Source organism: Syngnathus floridae, chromosome 15 (genome assembly GCF_059516105.1).
Source record: "Syngnathus floridae isolate MCC-2025c chromosome 15, RoL_Sflo_1.0, whole genome shotgun sequence".
NCBI lineage: Eukaryota > Metazoa > Chordata > Actinopteri > Syngnathiformes > Syngnathidae > Syngnathus > Syngnathus floridae.
Window position 1 is genome coordinate 5009586 of NC_142427.1, and position 25704 is coordinate 5035289.

Genomic DNA, 25704 nt, shown 5'->3' on the forward strand with positions numbered 1-25704 from the left:
TTATCTGGTTCACAATGTGAATGAATACATATTATAGATTAGAGGCAAATTAAATTGTTAAAAAATGAGGTCAGAAAAGTATTATTGAGGCCTTCTGCATGTTCATATTGGAATAAAATAATGGAGTTTCTAACGATGACTCATGCTTGTTAAGACTCATCACTGGTTGGATTTAATATGATTAGTGTTGTAACATCACTGCAAAGCGTATATGATTTTTTTTAAGTAGCGCCTGTGAATACTGCAGTTACAAAGACACGCTCAATCTCCTTAATTCTGCTTTCTAGTGATCCGAACCTACCAGTTCCCCAGGATACCACGTTCATCCACACCAAACCGAACCGTTTTGAAGAAGTCATCTGGACAAAGTTCAGCTCCAAAGACAAGCAGTATTTACATATCGGCCTCAAGCCGCGCGTCAGAGACAACTACCGGGCCAACAAGGTAGCTTTCTGGCTGGAGTTGGTGCCGCACCTCCATAGCCTCCACAAGCAAATAATCAGCTCCATCACCACCCGACTGCCACCCAGGGGGAACAACCACGGTAAGGTCAACCACAACACGGGAACCCACTCCACAAGGCATCCGGTAATCTCCACCTATCCACCTGAGCCGGACGGCTCCGAGAGGCCCCGAAACACTCCCTTCCCTCCGGAGACGAGGGATTACTCTACGGAGCTAAGTGTGACGGTGGCTGTGGGCGCTTCTCTCCTTTTCCTCAACGTGTTGGCCTTTGCTGCACTGTACTACAAACGAGACAAGCGGCACGAACTCATGCAGAGGCGTCACCGCCGCCTGTCCCCCCAGCGCGGCGCCACCATGGGCATGGGCGTCGGCCTCGGAGTCGTGGGGTCCCCGCCGCACAACGACCTGGCCCTGAGCCAGGAAGAAGAGCTGATGTCACTACAGATGAAGCAGCAAAGAGTGGAGCTGGAGCACGGCACGCCCCTCCCTTCCCGTGGCATCCATGGTGACCTGGAACCCTTGCGGCCCCCGGTCTGCCCGCCTGACTACACGCTGGCGCTGCGGCGGGCACCGGAGGATGTGCCGCTCATGACGGCCAACACCATCACCATGATCCCCAGCACCATCAGCAGTATGCAGCCCCTTCACCCTTTCAACACCTACCCTCCCGTGCCAGCCCCGTCCACTACACCTGTCCCCAGCCACAGCAACAATGCCTTGCCACACCAACACTCCACCACTCGCGTATAGGACCCGGCACAACCTCTGCAGCCCCTTTGTAGGCGCACCCCATACATCGCCCGCCACCCTCATCATGCTCTACACTCCTTTCCTAGGTGTTTTTCATGAAGCCCTTGAATAAAGCTGCAGTTTGTAAGATTTTAAGCAGTGACAAATACCTCGATAAAGTAGTCGTAGTCACCGCTCCAGGTTGGGTCGACTGTGATTGCCGAGAGACAAGCAATGGCAAATAACATTGTGCATTAAAATCTTATTCTTCCGCTTGCTTTACTCACTCGTGGTAGCCCCGGCCATAAGCACTCGAGGACTCAAAAGTGTTCGGCTGATTATTTCTTTAGCCTAAATTTAGTGTTCTGAGTCCTGTTTTCTTTTTTTTCGAAAATTAAAGGTAAACTAAGGACACCAAAAGACATGATGCCGTGGCATTGCTTTTAAGCGCTTAGTAGGCTACTAATCAGATTGCTCTGATGTCAACCCCGCGCCACTCGCTGCCTATCGGGGACATTTTTTCATGAGTATTATCATTATGTGCGGCGATATCTCAACTAGATACAGGCCTCGATTCATTTCTCTCATTGGCATGTCAACTCAGCATTCACGTGGAATTTATGAGCGCAGTCTTTGTATTCTCCTGCTAATTTCAAACATAGCAAATAGCACAGCCATTTGCCATCACATTCATACGACACAATAGAACATTAGCTTTATTTTCTTTCAGCTCAAAAATGAAATATGCAGAAATATGAGGTGGATGGAATCGGTGCAAGGTTCAAGCACTTACTAAATATTTAATCAGATCACTCTGATGTCATCACTATGCTGCTCACAGCGCCTGAGGGGCATCGTGAACGGTATTTGGGGATCGCTATGATTGGGAGTGATGTCTTTTACCAGTATCATAGTCCTCGATTCATTGCATTCTTAGTTAATTCAGCTTTGCATTTACGTTGCATATTGTAACTTCTTGTTTTTGGTTCTACTATGCTGAAAAAAATAATCATGGTAATAGCGTAGCCATTTGCCAATGCACAATTTAACCAAAAACACAACATGAGGGTCAATGAAAGATTATTTTACCCAATATTAGACAGGATGGGTTAACTACTTAAATGTATTGTCATCATTTGCTGGGTGACAGCATTTCTCTGCAATGACATGCAATTTCTTTGCACATTTTTAGTTGCTGAAGTCTTCATGGGTTTATCATAGGTCAAAAGAATTTCTTCACTGATGAAGTGTAAAACGCATGAGCTTTGCCAGAGACAGTATATGCCCAAACACTCTGTCTGTCACGAGCCAGTGGTTTCTTGAAATTTACAAATTGCAGCTTTAAGGCCCAATCTGGAAGTGAGACTTGGTGGCGTGGGTTTAACAAGATGCTCCAACAGCTGCTACTGTGTTTTATGGGAAATCTTTGACAGGGCTGAGACAAGATTTTTGGAAAAAAATGGCATTGGGGTTTAAAATGGAATTTTCTGTCTCAGTCTTGGATATGTCATTTTGATATTTCCAGATTGGGGCTTTAACTTTTGGGTTGTACAAGGAAGTAAACATATTCAGTCTGTGGGTTGTAACCTGGAATTCAGGCTGCCCATTATGGTCATTACATCTCGTCCACAATGGCTCTGCTCATGTCCACTTGTTTATTTGTTTCTCTTTAATTATGTGTGTCTCTACCCCCCCCCCCCCTCCACACACACACACACACACACACGACACACACACGCACACACACACACACACACACACACGACACACACACGCGCGCACACACACACACACACACACGTATGCCTCCAACCCATTTCACTCTTTCCATTTCTTTGCTGCCTCATCGCATCCGCCCCCTCTTTCATTTCATTAACCCATTAACATAATGGCTCTTTCCTTTTTCATGCAATCCCATCAAGACTCGGTTTCCCTTTTGGAGTCTTTTATACAAAAAAAAAAACACAAATGTAAATGATGTATTATTGATAAATTGTAAGGATATGAATGGGGGGAAAGATATTCTGATATCTCATTTTTACCAGCATTCTTGGTGCCAAGTACTGTGATAAAGTTCCTCTCTCGCTGGCATCCAGTGGACTGCCTGGAGAGGTCCACGCTGACTGTATCTTAACTGAAGGAATTACCATCATAAAAGTGCCAACCTTTTCATTTTTGTTTTTGACAAACACACACACCACTGATCCACTGTGGCTGGTCTCTTCTTTTAAAAGATGAAAACAAAATATTTTAAAATTCAGTATATCCTAATTTAAGAAAAGAACATGGAGTTTTCTTAACTACATTGCATGATGTTGTTTCTCCTTAAGATTGTGGACCCGAACACTTTGTTTTTTCATGAGTTTGGCTACATGACTTCATAGATATTTTTTTAAAGCAATTTTCTTCTTTCAAAATCAGCTGCACTTTGTGGTACTTTGAAAAATATTAAAATGTTAAGAGATGAATATTGTTAAAACTATAACAGAGTAAATATTTCCTCAATATTTTTTTTTCAAATCCTAAAACAGAGGCTGTGCCCCATTCCCACAACGACTTATCCCTCAAGCCTCTTTTAGTTTGTTTTGCTCTTTCTCTTATCTTTTGCCAACAGTAATGTTTGCACAGTCACCATCTCTGAATGACATGTGAAGAAAACACTTTATGTTCCAGGAAATAAAAAAAGAAACTTGACATGGCTGTAAGTCTACATTAGATTTGTGGATGTGACCGACCAACATTAGCCACATGCTTTGCGTGTTTGAAAACTGCCTAACACCTATCTTCTCACCTCCTTTGTTGCTTTCCTTAACCAAGCGGGAGAATGAGATCTATTTATGATGGTGAGAATCTTGCAAAGTGCATTTCACATCACTTGCAGACCTGAATATGGACAGTTCTGAAGAAAACCCATTGACATTGAAACTGGACTGAATCGTGATTCAGTGATGTGATGGTGAATTAACTTGTCACCGCAATCAATGCACAGAGGGTGTGTTTTTAAAAAGCTGGTTTAAAAAAAAACTTTAATGTTAGGCATTACTCATAGTACAAAATCAACGGGAATGGGATTCTCTCACTGTAAATGTTCTGCACCCTGTGTGCTGAAGATAACACACGGGAGCCCAGGACTGCCATTCCTTACAGGACTTGAGAGGACAAAAAAAAAAAAAAAAAAAAAGAAAGATACAAAAACCAACATACGGACAAAACTGTACATTTTTTAAAATGTAAGAGGACAAACTGGGATTTGTAAATATTATTTGTTGTTTGGTTTTGATTGACTGGCCGAACTTTCTGTTTGTGACAACAGGTGCAAAGTTTAGATGATTTACTTCATTTTAGCTCTTGTGTATGTTTAATTTGTCTTTTCTTCTAGAGCTCCTGAGCAAATTCCCCGAGGTTATGGGCACACGAGTAGCCTGTCTTTAAAGCAAAAAAAGGAAAGTTAAGAAAATTGACAAAAGTTCAGGTCAGTATCAACATGAGAAGGAGCTCAGGTAAGCTTTCGTACTGTGGTAATCAAACTGCGTATGACGGTTCAAGGAATTACATCGAATTATCCCATCAGTTGTGAAGACGGCTTTTGAATCAAAGAACTCCTTTCATTGGTTGAGAAGCCAAAGAACAGATGAAGGAAATGAGTCAGAAAAGAAGAGATAAGGCGGATATTTGAAATGTGCTCCAAACAAACCATGGCATATTATCTGTGATGCTGTTGGGTTTAATTGTTAGTGTTTCACATTGTCTTGAATTGTCATACGGTATAACCTGTCATTAGGAGGTTGTAAAATGTGTGATGCCCTTTCAGGATCTTTCCATAGTGATTGGTTTGCTTATCTTTTGCAATTTTGTCTGCACAATGTTTATAGGTTGGTTCAAAAGATCCTCATAAGTTTGTCAGGAGTTTGTTTGTATTGACCGCTCTTTTAAAATGACATAAGGGAAGGATGTACAAGGTCAACGGGAAATGGAAGCACACTCACCAAGTTTACATATTTACACTGAACAGTTTCGATGTTGGCATTTGGTAGTGAGAAGGTGGGGAGCGTTAAAAATGTGGCAATTTATTTCTAGTAGTACAACATTTGTTGCTAGACTGGTAAAAAAAAAAAAAAGAAGAAGAAAGCTTGCACCTGTTTGTCTTGTTTATTTAGTCTGATTCAGTAACATTGCTTGAAGCTCCAGATACTGTGAGAGAGCATCATGACCACACAGGGGTTGAAATAATTAAAGTTAATATTTCTATTTCAAATAGAGGCTATTACACACTGTATGTTGTGTATCTGAACTGGAAAACATTAAAAACAAACATTGTTAAACAAGTTCTTTGCCATCATCCTTTTTTGTGACATTGTTAATAAGTAAATTGCAGTAAGACGTATGCGTTTTGCACTACCGAAGCTAAAGGGGGGCTGCGGGGGCACTGATTCACGGATCGGATGGAGCAGGGCGATCAAATGCAGTTTGGACCAGGGTTTATTGGAGAACTCAAAATAAGACTATAAGAAGCTCGACTCGGGACAAGACTAACTAAACAAAAAGACATGATAAAGACAGGAACGATGACGAGAGACGAGAACAATCCGACAGGGGTGTGACACGCAGACAGGACTTATATACGCGACAGGTAACGAGAGGCAGGTGACTGTGATTAGTACATAGCTTGAGATGACACTGGAGGGGAGGGGCGAGGCGAACAGAAACTATGGCAACCTAGACACATAGCAAAACTGGGGATGAGACGTGACAGTAGCCCCCGACGTCCCAAGAAACCGAAACCCCCACGCGGCGAACGGAGGGGGCGGGGGGGGAGTGCACCAGTCCAAATGGCCTCAGCGGCCATGGCAAAGTCCTAACCGCATTCGGTGGCAACTCTGGGGACACGAACCGCAATCGGCGGCAACTCTGGGGACACAAACCGCAATAGGCGGCAACTCTGGGGACACGAACCGCAATCGGCGGCAACTCTGGGGACACAAACCGGAATCGGCGGCAACTCTAGAGCACGAACCGCAATCGGCGGCAACTCTGGAACACTAACTACAATTGGCGGCAACTCTAGAACACGAACCGCAATCGGCGGCAACTCTAGGGACATGAACCACAATCGGCGGCAATTTGGGGACATGAACCGCAATCGGCAGCAAACGAAAAGTCAGACCCGCAATCGGCGGCGTTTGGAAGTCCTGTTTGTTTGTTTGTTTGTTTGTTTGTTTGTTTGTTTGTTTGTTTGTTTGTTTGTTTGTCTGTTTGTTTGTTTGTTTGTTTGTTTGTTTGTTTGTTTGTTTGTTTGTTTGTTTGTTTTTGAAAACGCAGGACATGAGACATTCCTTTGTTATTGCGAGCAAAATGAAAGTAAAGCATTGTCTCGGACTACTCATTGGCCTCCGAAATATTTATGTCACGTTTTAGAACCGGGCTTTTTTTAAATTTTTTTTTATTTTTTTAAATTTTTTTTAGAGAACCACCAAGGAGGAGGTACCAAAAAAAGCGACTGGGGTCAATCAGAGGCGGTGTAGAGATTTGTCCGTGGAACCTGAGCTAAATGTCGAGTGGAGTGGAGTGGAGTCGAGCCTGGTCTGACAATACATTTATACCTAAATTACACTATAGGTGGTACGGTAGGCCACTGGTTAGCACGTCCGCCTCAGTTCAGAGGGTGCGGGTTTGAATCCATCACCGGCCCTCCCTGTGTGGAGTTTTCTTATTCTCCCCTTGCCTATGTGGGTTTTCTCCAGGCACTCCAGTAAGCTAACTGGTCGCTCCAAATCGCCCGTCGGTGTGAGTGCTGATGGTTGTTCGTCTCTGTGTGCCCTGCGATTGGTTGGCAACCGGTTCAGAGTGTCCCCTGCCTACTGCCCAATGACTGCTGGCATACGCTCCAGCACGCCCACGACCCCCGTGGGGACAAGCGGTACAGAAGATGGATGGACGGATGGACAGATGGACGGATGGATGGATGGATGGATGGATGGATGGATGGATGGATGGATGGATGGATGGATGGATGGATGGATGGATGGATGGATGGATGGATGGATGGATGGATGGATGGATGGATGGATGGATGGATGGATGGATGGATGGATGGATGGATGGATGGATGGAATTGCAGGGTTGTTTTCGACATGTTTTCCATCTGTACCTTGGTCTCCATTGTTTCCTGAATTTGAAATAATTTAACTTTGAAAAAAAACTTCTTGAAATATTGCTGCAATAAGAACTTTAATTAATCCCCCACGGGGTAGATTGACTCCTAATTTATGGATGATGTACACTTCATTCATTTCCTTTGTCTAAACTTCAGCACATTCATCACAAATAGATTATATTGTTCAGATGACTGATGCAGACTTTATTGGCATCATTTTTCTCTTGTGCCCAACCCAATTACTTCTGAAGATAATTATGGTTTTCCTGTAAGCAACGGTCCAGAAGTACTGCTCATTCATCACTAGATGGCAATGTACACCAATAATTTAAGGTAATTTTGCTCTTGTGCAATGTGCAACCAGTTTTTTAATTGCTTATATGGAAATAAAATGTTACAATTTAAAGCATTTTGGGGTATTTTCAAGCATAGCAGCTATATATAGAGAGTGACTAAGCATTGTTATTCACCCAACCATCAACCATCTTGCTTTTCAAATCATATCTGGGGTTAGAGCAATCAGAACTAATGTAGCGGTGATGCAGTTATCCGAACAGACATTAGTCCGCTGCCAGCATTTTGAGCATGTAGAAAAAAAAAAATGGGAAATTGACACAAAAAGTTGCTATTATACTAATCTTGCAGTAATTAATATTCACCATTTGGCGGCAATGCAAGTGCCTTTCAGTGTTCGCTGTGGGAAATACTGTGTACAGTAGTACAAATTGTTTCTCTGCATGATTGCATGGTTCATCATAATAAAATGTCATTTCAGATGCATTAAAAAATACTTGAATTGCAGGGGCATTTTGCCGAAAATGTGTTGTTTTGCTTTGTAAAACCGTGAAAAGCATGAATCTAATCTTATCAACAACAAAAATCTGGATTATTGGCTGACCAATGGATGAATGAATGTTGACTACCTTGCTTACAGATTTCACAATTAGATTCCGACGAATTCAATCTTTTTTTTCCTGCAGGGGTCCAGAGAAGATGCAGCGTCGAGGCGCACATCAACCCAGCAGGGGGCCACATACAACACATATTTGGGCTTTAGAAGCAGTCCGCGTTAGTTCTGCACCAAAGATTGCTGATTGGTCCGAACAATCATATGACTTCTGGTAAAACCCAATAGGGATTGAGCGGATCCAGACTGTTGCTATGGCATTTCACAGACAGCTGCTAGCATTTAGCCTCCCTCTGCATTTCATCCTGTTTTTTCGCACACTCTCTCTCTCACTGAGCACTACCGGCACTATAGACGCCCTGACAATTTTACGACTCAAGGTGGATGAAATGAGAGTGGGGACGGCGGGTGGTCCCTTTACACGTAATCCAGTGGACTAAGTACCACCCCCTATTCCCCCCTCCCCTCTGTTCTGTCATGCGGATTCAGGAAGCACTCGCAGCCCTTCCCATCTGTTGAGATAGTCTGTCGAAAATGGCCGAACCATGAATACTACATCACGAACACACGAGAGTGAAAATTATTCATGAATTAATATTGAATGTCAGTCACCCAACTCCCCCTACCTCACCCACTCCACGTATAGAATGTGATGTGTCAAACTCTCACCCGGTGGTTTAGAATCATACAAACAAATAATGGGGAATTAATTCTGATTCAATTTGTGTTCTGATGCAAAATGTTTGAACAATATCTGCGGCTTGCTGCTGAATGTGTTATAAAGCACATACAATAATGCAAGCTTTTGCAGGGGATGTGGAATATAGTGTATGACATATCTATTTCTCTGTGCTGGCTGTCGTCCAACTCGAACACGCACACACACACACACACACACACACACACACACACACGCACACTAAAATTAAAGGGCCCCATCCATGCCCCTCCTCCGTTGCCCTCGCTACACTAGATATCACACATTCTATCCTCTGATTGGTTCATGTCTTGTGATTGACATCTTTGGCCCGCCCTCTTTGAGTTGCTCGGTGAGCCCAAGCATCTGAGAGCGGATTGGAAACAGGAAGAGGACTAGAGGGGGGAGAAAAGACACGGTGGAGAGGATCGGGTGAGACAAGGTGGTGAGGAGTGAAAGGGGAGGAAAGGGGGTGCAGAAGGGGGGTGTGGACCCTAAGGAAGACAAATAGGAGGTAAAAGTCGACTGCACACCGTCAACTTGATCGTGTTAATTTTTGCCTATGCATTTTAGACAGACAGCTTACATTGTGCATTGTAGTAGAGCTACTGGCGTCCGCACGTAAGTGTATCTGCATTCGTGCATTTCCATTTACCTGTTTGCATTTGACCAGTTTCTTTGAGTCTTTTTGTGTGTGTGTGTGTGTGTGTGTGTCTTTGTCATTGTCCTGGGAGACACTGCAGTGTGCTGCACATTCAGCACACACATGCAATGTATTCTCACATCCAGCAAATTTTCAATTTTGAACCAGGTGCTGGGTGGTTGAGTGCTCAACTATTGTAGCTTTAAACTGTTAAACTCAAAGTGTAGCAAAACGAGTGAAATACCTGTTGTAGCCCATTTAACATTTATCCATCCATCTATCAGCCTTCTCACATACCTATCACTCCTCTCCTTCCCATTGATGTAATGCCTCCTTGCATGCCAGGTCTCTGATGTGCTCACACAAACACGTGCACGTGCATCCTCCGATAAACCTATTAACCTGTGTCATTGTCTGGATTACATCAAATTTTGCACTATTGGCATCAGACACCCCTTCTTCTCACTCCTGACCTTGCCTTGGTACATTCCAGTACCCCTCAGAGAGACGTGCTTTATGGAGCATACACCGGGAGAGGCTGCCATTATAGAAGGGGATACAGCAGAGGGAGGAAAGCTAGCCTGCTGGTTATTTTTAGAAATGGCATTGATATTCGGCTCCTACTGTACATTCTCCCAATTGGCTGCTGCGCTTTCTTTTTTTTTTTTTTTTTTTTTTTCCAACTGGCAATACAATGTGTGTGATATCTGGGGCGGACTGTCTGTCTCGTCTATGCCAGTGCTGACTGTTGCAGCTTCTCGCGTTGTCTCCATCTGTTCTCTTGGTGTCTACTTCTTGTGTTAGCAACCCTGGAAGTCACAGGAGACGGTCCTAGTCTAGTGGAGCCCATCCTTCCTTTTATGGTATTGGATCAGAGTTAGCCTTCCTGCATTCACACACGAGCAGTTGCACACAGCTCTCTCTCTGTAAGAGATGCATGTTCGTATGCAGTGTTGCACCGCAACAAGCGAGCATTGTGAGAGGATTGCCTGAATTGTTCTAACAGGAAAGGATTAACAAAGACATTTCAAGCAGATCATCAGATGATCAGCGGAAAATCTTTCTACCAACTGTACCATTCTCCATCAGATCAATGTCATTACCCAACACTCGGTCCAAATCGCCTATTCTCCACTCCTCGCTGTAGGCCTTACTATCAACCCTAGGCTAAATTATCACTGGTTGCCAGGGATACAAGAACACATTGTGTAGGGGGAAAAAGGGAGGAGTGTGGAATCAAGATAGACCTAAAGAGGAATTGTAAGGGGCAGCCATCCTGGCAAGAAAAGTAAGCATCCTAAATCAAAGTTATGATTGGAGCAAAGGCAACAATAAAGGCAAAGTCATGTGGGGGAAAGAGACAAGGATGTTTTTCCATCTGTCAAAAAAGAAACACCACCATCCCTCTTTTGCCCTTATTCTGCGTTTGTAAGATCATTGTGTATGGACGTGATTCAAAAGAAGCACCGAGCTTTATTTGATACAATAAACCACCAACTGACAATGGTATTTCCTCACTCTGTCTGCTCTGTGTGTCTTTGCCAGATAGTGAAGGGGTGAGCATGTCTATTTAAAGGCAGCTGGACCGGCCTACTCTATTTGCTGTTTTGGATTGACTGACTGACTGACTGAGAGCCCATCTCCTCTTTTTCACTGCAAGGTAAAGGTCCACACTATGAAGCCTGTACATGTCTTCACAATCATTGATTTCAACTTTAGGTGCATTAGAATGGAATCTGATACCGCATCATCTTCATTTACACAGATTTTGGTATACTCTATGGCCGAATGTTGATATTGCATCAGAGTTCGTTCAAGGTTGTAAACAGTCACAAAGACATTAGCCAAATAGTATGTTCTGAGCACCACTGCTAGTCTAAGCACAATATTCTGATTTAATATTGACTTATACAGTGCAATGCAATCTTCCGTGCTGACTCTACTGTTTGTGTATTTCCGACTGAGTGGTATGCTCCACTTTCCTAATGTAACCCCTCGTTGCATGTGACATCATTTGGGCCTCAGAGCCAAATTCCAGATGTATGGAGTTAACCCTGCGCAGATGGGTTTAATATTGGTCGCACACATAACGCTGTTGTGTTGAGTCAAAGTGGAGCTGATGGTCAGACCAACCCCCCCCGACATCTCTGCAACAAGAGTGTGCATTCCACTGTGCAATAGTGAGGCTACAAAACAGATGGGACTATTTGTAGTCTGTGTATATTCCTTAAATCCTTTCAAGTTTAAAGAGCTGTAAGATGTGCTTTATTTGCTTATCTGGAAACCAGATCATCCCACAAAACAAGGAAACAAAGCTTGTTATGAATTAAGACCAGACATCTGCGACTAGTGTCACACAACTTGCGTTCAAGTGGTATGCAATGATTTGTTAATAGTGAGTGAGCTTTTGTTCAATTACACTTGGTGCCCAAAAAGTTGAAGCAAGATCAAAGTGATGAACACGTAATTTACAGGAAGCTTATGTTCTTCATATGAGAGGATTACAGTGACTAAGTAGGCATGTTTACTTAGCATGTTGTTGCCCCCCATGTGGCGCCCCACCCATTTCAGACAGCAATCACTCATACACACTGAATGTCATAATTACATGTGCATGGTAACAAATTGATGAATTATGCTTTGCCGTCTTTCTTATCCAACAATAAATCTAAATGAAATGGTCTTTACGTGGCCTAAAGCCAAAGCAGTAAAAGACGTCTGGCTTTCAGTTGCTGTAGCAACTGGGTAGAAATTGACTCTTGAAGACCTTCCTCACTTACCTCATTTGCCATACACAGTGAGGCTTGTAATGCATGGCTGCACAACACTGTAAGTATACTCTAGGCAAATGTGGATGGAAAATCCTTCACCGCTGAAGGAATTGCCTACAAGTTGCACAGCTGGGTATGAAAGCATATACGCAAGAAACCACAACGACTACAGATTTTTTTTTTATGTCAGCAACAATGAATGCAGTCAGCAAAAATATGAGATGCTTGTAGACAATAATGGGACTCAGTAGCAATTGTATTTAATTATACAGGGGGAAAAAAGGTCTTACACGAATAGTAAACCCAACCCCCCCCCCCCACCCTCCTAAAATGAGTATGTATGATGATCAAGCTAGGGGGGAAAAGAAAAAAAAAAAACTTTGTTCTCACTGAATCATGTTTTGTCTGTTCAGGGTTGAAGTGGAGGGATTCTCAAACACAGACAGACTGGTAATCACATTTTTTTTTTTTATTGAAGTGCTTTGTGTGTCTTTGTAGAGATGTTCGAGTCGGAATACTACATGCATTGCTTTTATAATTCTCCAGCAATATCACTGTACACATTTGGTATTTTACAGTATGATACAAATCATTGCACCTAACTTGTCTGTTGCAGGCTGCATGTATCACCCGGCAGAGCTGTACTTGGGCCGTAAAACATGGCACCCCTTTCCAGATGGAGGACCAAACCGAGGACAATGGGCCCCGGTAAACAGTTGGCCTTGGAGCCAAACACAAAGGTCAGCAACAGCACGACAATACACACAGACATTGGAATCTCATTGTTAAGGTATAGCTGATTTGTTTATCCCTGATATAAACCATTAGTTAAATTGAACTTTGCATGGTATTACGCCACTGTTATTTTTGTGTCATGTGTGTTAACTCACTAAGCAACTGTGGCTTTATTACCTGAATATGTAGCAGTTGTATCTGTTGCCACTACAGATGCAGTGGAGGACGCTTTCCATCCAATCATCCCACCTCACCGTCAAGTCGTCACTATAACAGGTGAAGAATGTAACTAGTCAAACACTCGTCTGGCAACCTCCATTAGATGTTTCAATATGAAATGGCAACTGTACACAGATATGGACAGTCACCTTGTATTCATAGGCTGAATTCTTAAATCTTGTTATAAAGCAAGTTTTACTATGTTAGAAGTAAAACTATTCCAAAGCATAAAAAGATGTTTGTTTGCCAAGGGGGGAACGAACACTTGACTATGCCCAAGACAAGGGTTCCTCCAAGGGGCACAGGCCGTCTCTACATGCTTGGGATGGTAAAGAACAACCATTTGAAGGCCAGAACTGGCATCACAACTCTGTGCGCTCATTCCACAACCGAACTGGCACCAACAATGGTTATCTAACAAGACCAGGACAACGCTACACAAACTGGGACAGCAATGTCAGCAACTCTTTGGTGAGGCCTTTAGAAGGGGGGTGTGAAGAAAGTATCTTTTCAAAGGAGTGAATGTTGTTCGTTGTCTTTTGGATGAAAGACTGTGATGTTTCTCTTCTTGGCTCTAGCATGGGAGTCCTCGCCTGCACCGTAACAACAGAGAGCTTCAGCCCCCACCAGAAAGATGGGCTCCCTCAGACTTTCGCAGGACTTTCCCTGGTCGAATGATTCGTGACAGACCCGGGCCTTGGAAACGGCCAGCTTCTCACCAGCGTCCAGACCAAATGCACCAGCATAGTTCAACCCCACAACACCCTAAATCAACAAGGGAAGAGTGTCCAGCCAAGAGGAGCCGGGACTCGGGTCCTGATCAGGTATATGGTATCCGTTCACTAGCTTCATCCGGCATGCTTGTCTGAAAGAATGATGCTCCTCTGTTTAGTCATCTCATCCTGGATCAAGGCATTTAATTGCCTATCCACCATCCCCACCTCGCCACCACCGTTGTAAGCAAGATAACTGGAAGCCCCTTCATAACAGGGCAGGTCCGAGCCACCCCTCTGACCACAGGACCTCAACAACACAGCAACAGGTATACTGGCTTACTTATTCAAAACTATACGTTATCTCAGATTTTCTTCCTTCTGATGCAGGAGACCTCAAAATCACACGCTGGAGGACAAAGCTTTTGCAACCGTGACTTAACAGTCCAAAACCAGGCTTGCAGCAGCAGGGCTTCACATCTAGGAGACGGTTACCGAAAAATGTCTTCACCAGCAGAACACACCCGTGTGCCTTACAGCCAGCAAAATCCTCATCACCACCAACAGCGGCACACTCGCCACCTCGGAGCTGAACAGCACAAACCCCTGACGCACCGCCTTGAAAAGGAAGAGGAGGACTCGAGGAGTTATCTCCGCAAGCAAAGCACAGTACGAAATTGTTCATTTGAATTTGGTGAGTATTACTACATTGGCAATTTAACATCCGTCCATACGTATTTACTCTGCAGGACATTGAGCGTAACACAAGAGGCATTTCAAGAGAGCCAGCCATCTTCAGGTCTCCTGCAGAAGAGTCTCTTAACTCCTCCTCCATTCATTGGAAAGATTCCGCTCATAGTCGACGCATTAGCCCACCGTTGCACAAAACAGCTCATAGGAGTCAGCAATGTAGCCCTGGCCTCGGTGGGCAATCAAAAGTCCAGGGAAGCCCCACTCCCAAAGCAAGGCTCTGCTCAACCTCCATTCCATCACATACATCTCCAGCCAGTCCAAAATCCAGGTTTTCAGATGTCAAATACAAGAGGACCTCACAGCTTCTCTGCTTGTCTCCCCACAGCAGCTCAAGAATAAACAAGCTAGAAAAGGAGTCTGAAGTCCCAAGAACCATCCAATGCATGCAAAACGAGAAACTGGTGAAAAGGGAGAGAAGGGAAGATGTCGCAAAGGCAAACACAAAAGCCGAAGACCGAAAGAAACACAAGAAAAAAGAACGAAAATTAGGTGAGAGAAAAAAGAAAAGGCATAAGGCAGCAAGGAAAGAAATGAAAATATCCCCGAAAGCTCAAAAGACAGAGAAGGAAACGTGCGGCTCCTCTCTTATTTGTAACTCTTCAATGGAGGAACATCTTTGCGCTGGTCCTTCTTTTCCTACTCCTCCGCAACCTTTGGTCCCAAATAAGCAAGAACACTCACTCCTCACAAAAGCTAGCTCCAGCCCGACCACTTCTTCATCACAATCAGAAGGAGCACCAAAAGCAAAACTGAAAGACGCTCTATTGTCGCTTTTTTGTCAAGCCCTAGAACCTCTCAGGGCAGCATCTTCTGCGAGTGTTGAGCTGTCAGGGCATGGTGGTCTTCTCCACGCTCCGGATCTCCAGCCTGTGGCTGTGATTGGACAAGGAGAATTGGGAGACAACCTTGCTAACACTCCTCCTGTACTCAGCTGGCAGGGCTCACCAGTGTCCGATGTTGCAGAGGATGAAGACGAGCTCGAAAAGCCCCAGCCCAGCCCCACTGTGTGTTTGTCACCTCCGCCCGTTGAAGATGAGAATATTCACGATGTGTTTAAGGAGTCTGTTGAAAGTAAACTGGCGGATTGTTCAGAAGCCCGTGATCCAAAAAGTACAAATAATTTACTTGAAGATGAAAAGAAGAAAGAAATTCCAGAAAAATCCATTTCTCCCCAACATGAGCTTCAGCATAAAGCAGGTCTGGATGATGTCTTCAAGAGCCTGGCCACTTTTCTCAGTGGCCAGAGGACTGCATGTCGAGGAGGTCCCTTTGGGGGTTCTCCTGTTTTGACCGCCAATGGGGTTAAGGTTGCTTCTTCTCTTGCGCTGGGACCAGATATTAAATGTCACCAGGAGCAAAATTCTGCCCTCATGTCACCTCCAGCATCCTCCTCAGAAACCAATCATCAGCCTGATTCACATTTCCAAAAGACAGTTGAGTGCGAGCCCACCACAGAAACATCCACAAGCAAACGAGAGGAGCCTGATGTTGATATTAAAGAAAAGCGAGAGGCTGACAATGAAGACAGCCGAACCGAAAATGACGTCTCTCTTTTGGACCACTCACTGAGTGCAGAGCTGAGACTGACCACCACTCACAGCACCTCTTTGAACCATCTCCTTGTCTCAAACAAAGATAAGAGGCCAAAGAGTGAGGAGAGAGATCACCAGGTCCGGCCCAAAGTTAAGACAAAGAAAGAGAAAAGCTGCAAATATACAAACAGACAACACAAATCAAAAATCACAAATCCCATCAAAGACGTGCCCAAAAAGAGAGTGAAACATGAAAAAGCTAAAGGAAACATCATAAAGTTTAAAGACGGTGTCAGTGTGCTTGGAACTGCTGTGTCATCATCGACATCATCTGATATGAAAAGCTCAAGCTTGTTGGCAACTAAATTATGCACCGCTACACCAGCTCCCGTTGACCCACTCAAGCGCAAAATGTTGTCAATGGGCTTTACTAAGGAGCTGAAGGTCCTTTTGGTGAAAATGAAGACCGATGGTACACACTCGTTTAACACAGCAGAAGTCGAAGAGCAAAAAATCCCACTTTGTCAGATCAACATCCAAAACACAGGTGCCCAGGTTGTGAGAGCTTGCAAGTAAGTATTCACCCAAAGAAGATTGTATGATCTGAAAGAATCATTCAATACACGTTTGGCTTTGCTCTCTTATCACAGGAGGGCAAAGGTTAAGGAGAAATTTAAGGAGTCATACTTGCTTCCTTCCCTTTCCGTGAAACCTAAACTTTCCATCCAGATTCCCATACCTCGAGAAAAGCTCAACCCTCCCACCCCAAGCATTTATGTGAGTAAACAAAGCAGACACATCAATGACAATATCAGTCGTTTCATATCTCCGTTGTTGTTTGCAGTTGGAGAGCAGGAGGGACGCCTTCTCACCAGTCCTGCTTCAATTCTGCACCAATCCCAAAAATGCGGTTACTGTCATCAGAGGCCTCGCTGGCTCTCTCCGCCTCAGTGAGTTTATACACAACACAAATTCGGAGGCTACTGAACCAATAATTGTTCTTTATTCTTTGTCATTAGTGTGTGAAAGTGGGCAAGACATGAAAATCACTGACAACAAAAGGGGCAACATTTGGCTTTCCCAATTAGTCATCTCATGGAGGTTTAACCAGTCATATTTACTTTAAGTGCTGTATGTGTCCAGCTGGCATATATTATTATATTGAGAAATATAAGATGACCCCAGATCTAAATTGTTAAAGTAGTGTTCACATTTACCTTTTTAGTTGCTAAATATATACTCTTCTTACAATTGTTCTGTTTTTCTGTGAGACCTTGGCTTGTTTTCCACCAAATCTCTGGTGGAGGCTAATGCAGAGCATGCTGTCGAGTTGAGGACTCAGGTTCAGCAGCCCGCTGATCAGAACTGGGATTCTCGTGGCTCCACTCAGACGTGGCCCTGTGAGAGCAGCCGCTCACACACCACCATTGCCAAATATGCTCAGTACCAGGCCTCCAGCTTCCAGGAGAGCCTGCAGGTAGACGTTTTTCCTCGGGGCACCCACATAAATGAATACACATTGAACATTTTAGCGTGTCACCTGGCGCGCCGTTGACCAACCTGCCAGCTAAGCTCATGTAGACGCTTTATAGGAGGAGAAGGAGGGTGAGAACGACGAGGAAGAAGACCAAGCTGACTCCACAAATTCTGCGTCCACCGCTAAAGGATGCGTGACATCGGCAGCCAGCAATAAAGGCAGCCCGGCCTCGACTGACATAAAAGCCGCTCCTGCACTCCCCCCCAGCAAAAACGCCACTGGCAACACACCCAGGTTAGTAAAAGAAAAAAAAAGGAAGCCACACTCATGATAAAAAATAAATTAGGAGTTGTCTGACTCAGATTTGTCATTCCTCCCCAGCTCGGAGTTAAAGTCGGTTGGCAAGATAATCAAATTTGGGACCAACATAGATCTCTCAGATCCAAAACGGTGAGTTGATCAATTCTGTCCATCTGAATTAGGGAAACATCATGCCGTCTGCCATGTTTGTCTTTAGGTGGAAACCTCAGCTGCAGGAGCTGCTCAAGCTGCCAGCGTTCATGCGAGTGGAGTCTGTCAACAACATGCTCAGTCATGTCGGTCACACAATCTTAGGCATGAACACCGTCCAGCTCTACATGAAAGTTCCCGGCAGCCGGACTCCAGGTCAGTGTGGCTTTCATGTGTCCCTAATTGAGTCTTTGTTTGACCTTGATTTACTGAACAAAAAGGCTGTTCATTTAGAATTTACATTTTTAATGCATTGTTTTGTCTTCAGGTCACCAGGAAAACAACAACTTTTGCTCAGTCAACATTAATATTGGACCAGGTGACTGTGAGTGGTTTGCTGTCCATGAGCACTACTGGGAGGATATCAACACGTTCTGCGAGAAGTGAGTGAGGAGCCTTGCTTTTAACAGGAGACAACCCATCCTAACGTATGGTTTTCTGAAATGCACTTCTACCTCAGGCATGGGGTAGACTACCTCACAGGGTCCTGGTGGCCAGTTCTGGAAGACCTCTACAGCTCCAACATCCCCGTGTACCGATTCATTCAGAGGCCAGGCGACCTAGTGTGGATTAATGCAGGGACGGTGCACTGGGTCCAAGCAGTGGGATGGTGCAACAACATCGCCTGGAATGTGGGACCCTTAAACGGTGAGTAATGCAAACAAATCCATTGACGAAGCTGCTTGATAGTCATTCCTATGTCTCAATTAATTTTCACTTTCCTTTCACTGGCTTGTCTGTTGCCTTGTTTGTTAGCGTACCAGTATCAACTCGCGCTGGAGCGATATGAATGGAATGAAGAGAAGAAGGTGAAGTCAATTGTTCCAATGATCCACGTTTCCTGGAATGTGGCTCGTACCATCAAAATCACAGATGAGGACACCTTCAAGATGATTAAGTAAGATTTTTTTTTTTTGGGGCGCTATTACCTGTATGACCCTACTGCATGGTAGAAATATGGTGTCATTGGTCGGCTCTTTGTTCCTCCTCTGCCAGACACTGCCTCCTACAGTCCATCAAGCACATCCAGATTTTGAGGGAGCAATTGGTGGCTTCAGGAAAGAAAATCTGTTATCAGAGTCGTTTGAAGGAAGAGCCTGCTTACTACTGCAACGAGTGTGATGTCAGTTTCTGAACTCGTCAGATTTTTCCCTCAATGTTGTCTGCTGTGTGTGTCATCTACTTGTTGTTATTTGTGCAGTTGGAGGTGTTCAACATGCTGTTCGTGACCAGTGAACACAGCACTAAGAAGACCTACGTGGTGCACTGTGAGGACTGCGCCCGAGCCAAGAGCCCGGCGTTGACGGGAGTGGTGGTTCTGGAACAGTATCTGACAGAGGAGTTGATAAAAACTTACGACAGCTTCACACTGGTCAGTTTCATCTCCATGAAGTCTGATCATCAGCGCTGTATGTTGGTACCACTAAACCCAAATTTGTTTCTCTCTTTCCTTCAGGCTCCATCACCCTTAGCAAAGTGAAGATGTCGCCATGGCGTCTTTTCAGCCATAACCAAAACCGAGGGCAGCACAAACTGTTCCCGCAACCACGTTGTGAATCAGCCAATCAACGTTTACTCTGTCGTTTACATCACACAATAAGGTAATAGCTTCTCAGCCGATCCAAGTACAGCTCGCTGTCTTCCCCATACCAGCTGCAGATTGGACTTGAGCATTGAAATAGAATGACTAGAATGGTAATTACCATGGAAGGAAAAAAAAAGGTGAGCACCGCTAGCACTGAAAATCAGGTTATATACTACATTCAACGGACTCTGCTGTGATTCGAAAGCGTCAAGTAGCCAATTTTATGTCTCAATTCAGGTACTTTTATGCAAATTCTGTTTTTTACACCAATCTAGTTATTCTATATGTCCATGAATTTGCTGTGATTCTATTGTACCAGCAGGGGAAACCGCTTCACGCAGAAGGGGTAGCTGATTGTCACATTTTGTCACATCATATTGATATTGATCCCAGTTTGTGTTGAGCTTCAGGTAAACTTGACCATGTTCCTCATACCTGTAAACTCACTGAGGTGCTATTTACGCCAGTCTTATTTATTATTGTCAGATTAGTTAAAAAAAATAAATAAATCTACCAGCTTGGAAGTACACCACATTGGCCTTGTCTTATGAGAAGTTGTAATTGGAGTGCAAAGCTATGCCAATTTGTTTTTGTTCAGCTAAAAAGAAGAAAAAAAAATTCTCTAAAATACGGGTTTGTTAGAGAACTAAAGTGGCTTCGTTCTTAGTCGTTGATCAAACACTCAATATCATCTATGATATACCTAAAAGCAAATGTGGCGTGGATTTTCTATTTTATTTGTTTGTTATGGGAACAGAATCCCCATTTTATACCTCTTTGTGTTTTTGGATGACATGAACATAAATAACTGTACATTGTGAATGACTGTATGGGATAAGAAGTGGAGTGCATAGATGAAGAACAGCAGGAATCACCAATTTTGTTTCTTCCAGTGACTGAAACAAGAAGGCTACCCGTGAGAGTACAGAACTTCACTTACGCTTCTCTTGCATACATGTCCACTAATTATACCAGCAAACAACACCGGATATGTAACAAGAAGTAAGGTAGACTTTTTCACATCATAAGTTCTTGAAGTGTCATTGTGTTTCTCAGAAAGCAAATTTTCCGCTCTCTGTAGATCACAAATTTCAATCAGTGTTCTAGTTTTGTACTCTTTTGATACTATATGACAGACCACTGAACTTGGTCCAAGGTTTACTGGTTGCAATTTTAAGACATTTACTTTCCGAGTAATTGTTTTACAGATTGCATCTGATAATGATTCTTCTTAAATATCATGAAGTCTCCAACGTGGAGCCTTCCAGACTTTGGTCCACTTGGGATTTTCTCACCACTGTTATAATTGTTGACTTTTTCAAGGACTACGAAATACTGTATAATGTGATCAAACTTGAAACGTCTTCTTAAGTTAAGTACAAATGTAAATTGCTCGAGGTTTTATATCTGCATAACAAAATAACGTCAAAATTAAGTATGGTTTACTCCCTGCTATTATTCCCCTATGCACACCATATCATGTACATAATATTTTCTAGTTTACTTGACTTAAATAGTTCTCTTGAATCTAATTTGTAAATGGTCAAATTTGTCATCCTCAGTCTCTTGTTTTTGTTGCTGTTGGGGGGGGGATGAAATGTTGAACTTTCCTATCTCACTCACGTTTTAATTACTGCACTGGGAATTTCTTCTTACTTTTATACCTCTTTTTGTTAACAGGATTGTTTTTGGGGAGGGTGCAAGAAAAAAATGTAAATTGTGACATTATTTATACTGTACATGGAACATGGTTTTCTGAAATATTTATTGCATATCAAATGGTACTCATTGATGGGGCTACAAGGTATTTTCAAGATGGTGGTGAGAATTGGTGGCTCGGAGAAGTGCATAGAGGGGTCAGTGTAATCCCCTTGGTGCTAGACCCCTCTGTGCCCCCTATGCTGTCACAACACAATGATGATGAATAAGCAGCGATACAACTCAAGCCAACCTGCTGGTGCTTCGAAACATTTCAAAAGTTTACTGTAACACAAATCAAATATTTGTACTGTATTGAACTCCAATACTAATTTGTTTTGTTTACTTTTTCAATTCTGTGAACTTCATAATCTCGTGTGGCTATACTGGTGACTTTATGAGCATTATTAGCTGTAGTTGTAACTCTTGAGACATTTTCAGAGACTTATTGGGATGTGAATTTTAATGGCCAAGGTTTTGTTTTCTGTGTGTGTGTGTGTGTGTTTCTTGTCCTCATTCTTGTTTATTATTTGACAGCTGTAATGTTATTTTTTTCTCTCACGATGTTCAAGTTCTGCTGCACTTATAGTTTCAAATAGAATATGTACAAGAAAACCTGAGCCAGACCTGTCTTAAATCCCTCTGTGATATTTCTGTGATATATTGTATTGTTCAAGACAATAAATTGTTTTGATAAATTATTCAACAATTAAGTAGGAGTTATAATTTATTTCAGAACGATATACCGAAGCAAAACCGATACAATTTTGTTTTTACTTCTAATTTTCATGGACTTAACTAAAATTAATGCTATCTATTTAATAATAATGCATTTATTCTAATATGAAATCATGTACAGTCACCGCTCACAAAAATGATAAATGTATGAGATCATTTGCTGTCACCACACAAGCATACTCAGTACTCCCGTCATCTATTGTTAACTTAAATTTCCTTCTATTTTTAACATTTACGTCCATCCTGCGGCGTGAAGAAAACAAAATGACTAAAGCTGCACATCTGGACTGACTGCGGATGCAGCAAGGGATATCCTGGTTCCAAGGACAGGAAAAATGTTTTTCTTCTAACATGCCTTCCCTAGCACAGCCTTGACAAGGGAACTGCCACACGCACATGCACACACACACACAACTTGGTCATTAATTACAAAACCATCCATAGCATCCACCTTGTTTTTTTATTTTCTTTAAGACCAACATTGCCTCAGGGTGTCTGTCTACACTTTTTCAAACTAAAAAGGCCCATCTTTTCTTCAAAGTAAACACTGTACAGTATGTACAGTATATCAGCCCTGTGAACATGTAAATAAATCAACGATAATGCCCGAAAATGTGAATTGCTTTCATAATACTGATTGCTGCCTTTGAACTGAGCCCCCAATGGCTTCTTATCAGCCCTGCAGTGGCCTTTTTTCTCCACCAAATTAGTCGGGCTCTACCCCCAACCTCATTTCCTTACCCAGAGATCTGTTTTTCATCAAAGGGGTCAACGGTCACTTGCTTTGCCATTCCTGCTGCCGGGAAACAGACCGGCTCTTGGTGCCCTTTTGTTTTACACCTCAGGCTTCTGTGGGAAGTTTTGTAAGAGCTGATCACGTCGTCTAAAAGCTCAGCTTCAACTCCAACCATTATTAAACAAGTTCAGCTGCTAGTCGTCACAAAACAAAGGTGAAAGAAGTGTCTGTCAAATGATGTGCGTGGGCCAGCACACCCTGACTCCTCTAATCTATCCAAATAAACACTTTTCCCTCCCCCTGGAGTTACATCTGGGCTCTGGTGTTATCATAGAAAGCCTCAACTGCCCAAACACCAGCCCAGTAGGCTTCTTGTGCTCAGGATACACACGCACACACACGCACACAATCATATCTCAAGCTGGAGTCAGACTGAGGAAACGGAATGCCAGGGAAGGAAGCATTGAAGTCAGCGGGAAAGCAGATTTCTCCTCAAGTCCACACAGTTCCTTTTCTCTGAGAGGCAGAAGATACAGAGGTTGCTTTACAATAGCAACCAAAAGAACATTTGAGTGTCTGCCTTTCCACGGATACTACTGGAATTGGAATTCCACCGAACACATTCATCAGGAGGAAATTCTTGAAATTCTCGTCATCCCTGACTTAGCACCTTCAGGAGTCAGCTTCGGTTTCTGTGGCATCAAACTGCGAGAGGACAAATCATCAGAGTAAGTCCTCCGGTGAGTAGAATCAATAACACTTTCAAACTAAACCTTGAAATGTAACGGTACAATTTTGGAACAGCATGCATGTGTTACAAAGGGAAAATGAAAATGTGTTTATTTCATAAGAAACATTTGCAAAATGTTTTAAAATAAAAGTGTAATACAAAGTAAGAGTTTTGTTGAAAAATGTAAGCGTTAAAAAGCCCCATTGCATCTCAACAGCTCACATGGAGTCACATGGTAATCTATTTCCCAGGCCTTCATAAATGAGAGATGGAAAACATACAAAATGTGTAAAAAAAATAACCAAACAAAACAAAAAGCCGTCATCAGCGTAATAACATTGTTCTGGCTGATTAGTGATTAGAGACATTTTTCGGCTCCTGCTTGGACTCATTGTTCTCAGTTATCCTGGAGTGTGGAGGTGGGGTTGGCAGAGCCCATTTCCTTGCACTTCAAAAACTCTACCGTTAGCTGTGGTGACTTTCCACATCATCTCTAGCACTGTTTTTCACTGCACAAAATCATCATCAAAAGAAATGACGCACTTGAAATTGATTGCAAAGCAAATGAAAAGCACCTAATGGATCACATTATCTTCTGATTCAGTTCAAATGTTTTATACATTGACCCACTAACTTCAACCCCCTTCTTAAATTTGCCTCAGGTCTACAAGAAACATGAGTCTGTCACGAAACGGGACATTGGAGAAGACATCGGAGCTGCCCAGCTCCGAACCCAGCTCCCCATCAAGAGGGGCTGGGGTGGTGGTTCCCCCACCGTACTCCACAGGTGGGAGCGATGCCCCCGACGCTCCACTGGAGTTGAGGGGCTCTCTCGACTGCTGGGCCTGCTCTGTCCTGGTCACAGCTCAGAATCTGATCATCGCAGCGATCAATGGCTTGTTGGCCGGCATCGTGTTTGGCACCATCCTCACCCCAGCGCTTGTCATGATTATATTCGGCTTCCTCTGCCACTCCACGGTCAGTCTCATCTCGCAATGTTCCCCAACCTTTTATCCGGCACTATACGTCACTGGCATAGATAGATGAACAAAGAAACATTATTTGTTTGAAATATTCGACATTATATTTGTTTAGGAATCACTGTTGGACACCAAATTAGCCTCCTGCATTTTAAAGTCTTGGTGAGAGGCAGTATGTTTTTCCTCAGTGACTTGATACTGTTTCTATAAATTTTCCTGGGACTTCCTGGAGATTAAATTTTAATCTTTTGCAGCTGTGACTCATAGTGTGCAGTGCAGACCAAATATTGGATTTCATACTTGCACCACCAGATAGGTACTTTACACCCGCAAAATATAAGAAGAATCAATGACTATGATGGTCAATTGTTGCTGTTTAAAACAAGTGCCCCATAAAAAAAGTGTTATAGTAAGAATTTGTGAAACTGGAATCCAAAGCTCTTGTTGTGCATTTGACTTCTTCAGGTGCAGCCCCACGGCACCTCTGTGTACTGTTCAGACGTGCTGGATGATGCCGGCTGTGTCGCGCTGCTGGTGGTGGGCTTTCTGCTGCTCACGCCTCTGCTGGTCCTAGCGCTGGCTGCCTTCTGTCGCCTGGCTCGCCACCTCCAACTGGGCCTGTGCTTCATTCCTTACAGCAGGGCCGTGTACAAAAACCTGCCGGCCGCTCGCAGCAGGGAGGCCGGAGTGGCCGGCTGCTGTGGCATGCCGGAGGTCTCCGAGAGGGAGGGTAAGGGCAGCGTATGGGTGTAAGGAGAGGTGACCTCTGACATTGTTTTGTTTTTTTATCCCTACTTGATGATGTGGGGTAATCCACTACAGTCCATCATTGGAAATTGATGTTTAGCTATTAGTTTTGTATACTATTCCTGTATTTTATAAAATATTTTTTCCAATAAAACCTTACTCTGATGTTGACACTTTTTCCTAAT

The 25704-nt window shown here is 43.4% G+C and overlaps 3 protein-coding genes across 7 annotated transcripts in view; all 3 read left to right on the forward strand.

The window, feature by feature from the left end:
* The window catches only part of nlgn2b (neuroligin 2b), a 40737-nt gene extending 35218 nt beyond the window's left edge, over window positions 1–5519 (forward strand). Inside the window, exon 9 of the mRNA XM_088398928.1 lies at window positions 288–5519. Coding sequence (XP_088255054.1) covers window positions 288–1215 — 928 coding nt within the window. The 3' untranslated portion in view covers window positions 1216–5519. The remainder of the gene's footprint in view (window positions 1–287) is intronic.
* A 3815-nt stretch (window positions 5520–9334) lies between these two features.
* kdm6bb (lysine (K)-specific demethylase 6B, b) lies at window positions 9335–22301 on the forward strand. Of its 4 annotated transcripts, none has more exons than XM_088398937.1 (22): window positions 9335–9466; window positions 11141–11255; window positions 12780–12816; window positions 12983–13106; window positions 13315–13377; window positions 13572–13791; window positions 13899–14144; window positions 14213–14362; window positions 14424–14702; window positions 14783–16890; window positions 16969–17095; window positions 17163–17268; window positions 17590–17795; window positions 17911–18089; window positions 18177–18245; window positions 18313–18461; window positions 18574–18688; window positions 18766–18953; window positions 19062–19203; window positions 19302–19428; window positions 19507–19677; window positions 19762–22301. In XM_088398937.1, the coding sequence occupies exons 4-22, from the start codon at window positions 12988–12990 to the stop codon at window positions 19783–19785; spliced, it is 4788 nt and encodes a 1595-aa protein (XP_088255063.1). In that variant the 5' UTR covers window positions 9335–9466; window positions 11141–11255; window positions 12780–12816; window positions 12983–12987; the 3' UTR covers window positions 19786–22301. The 4 variants fall into 4 exon arrangements, with proteins under 4 accessions (XP_088255063.1, XP_088255067.1, XP_088255066.1 ...); XM_088398941.1 differs by having other exon boundaries at window positions 9438–9466; window positions 11145–11255; XM_088398940.1 differs by lacking the exon at window positions 9335–9466 and adding an exon at window positions 9549–9573 and having other exon boundaries at window positions 11145–11255.
* A 1105-nt stretch (window positions 22302–23406) lies between these two features.
* tmem88a (transmembrane protein 88 a) lies at window positions 23407–25684 on the forward strand. Of its 2 annotated transcripts, none has more exons than XM_088399189.1 (3): window positions 23407–23790; window positions 24455–24770; window positions 25238–25684. In XM_088399189.1, the coding sequence occupies exons 2-3, from the start codon at window positions 24468–24470 to the stop codon at window positions 25523–25525; spliced, it is 591 nt and encodes a 196-aa protein (XP_088255315.1). In that variant the 5' UTR covers window positions 23407–23790; window positions 24455–24467; the 3' UTR covers window positions 25526–25684. The 2 variants fall into 2 exon arrangements, with proteins under 2 accessions (XP_088255315.1, XP_088255316.1); XM_088399190.1 differs by having other exon boundaries at window positions 23639–23802.
* The last annotated feature ends 20 nt before the right edge of the window (window positions 25685–25704 follow it).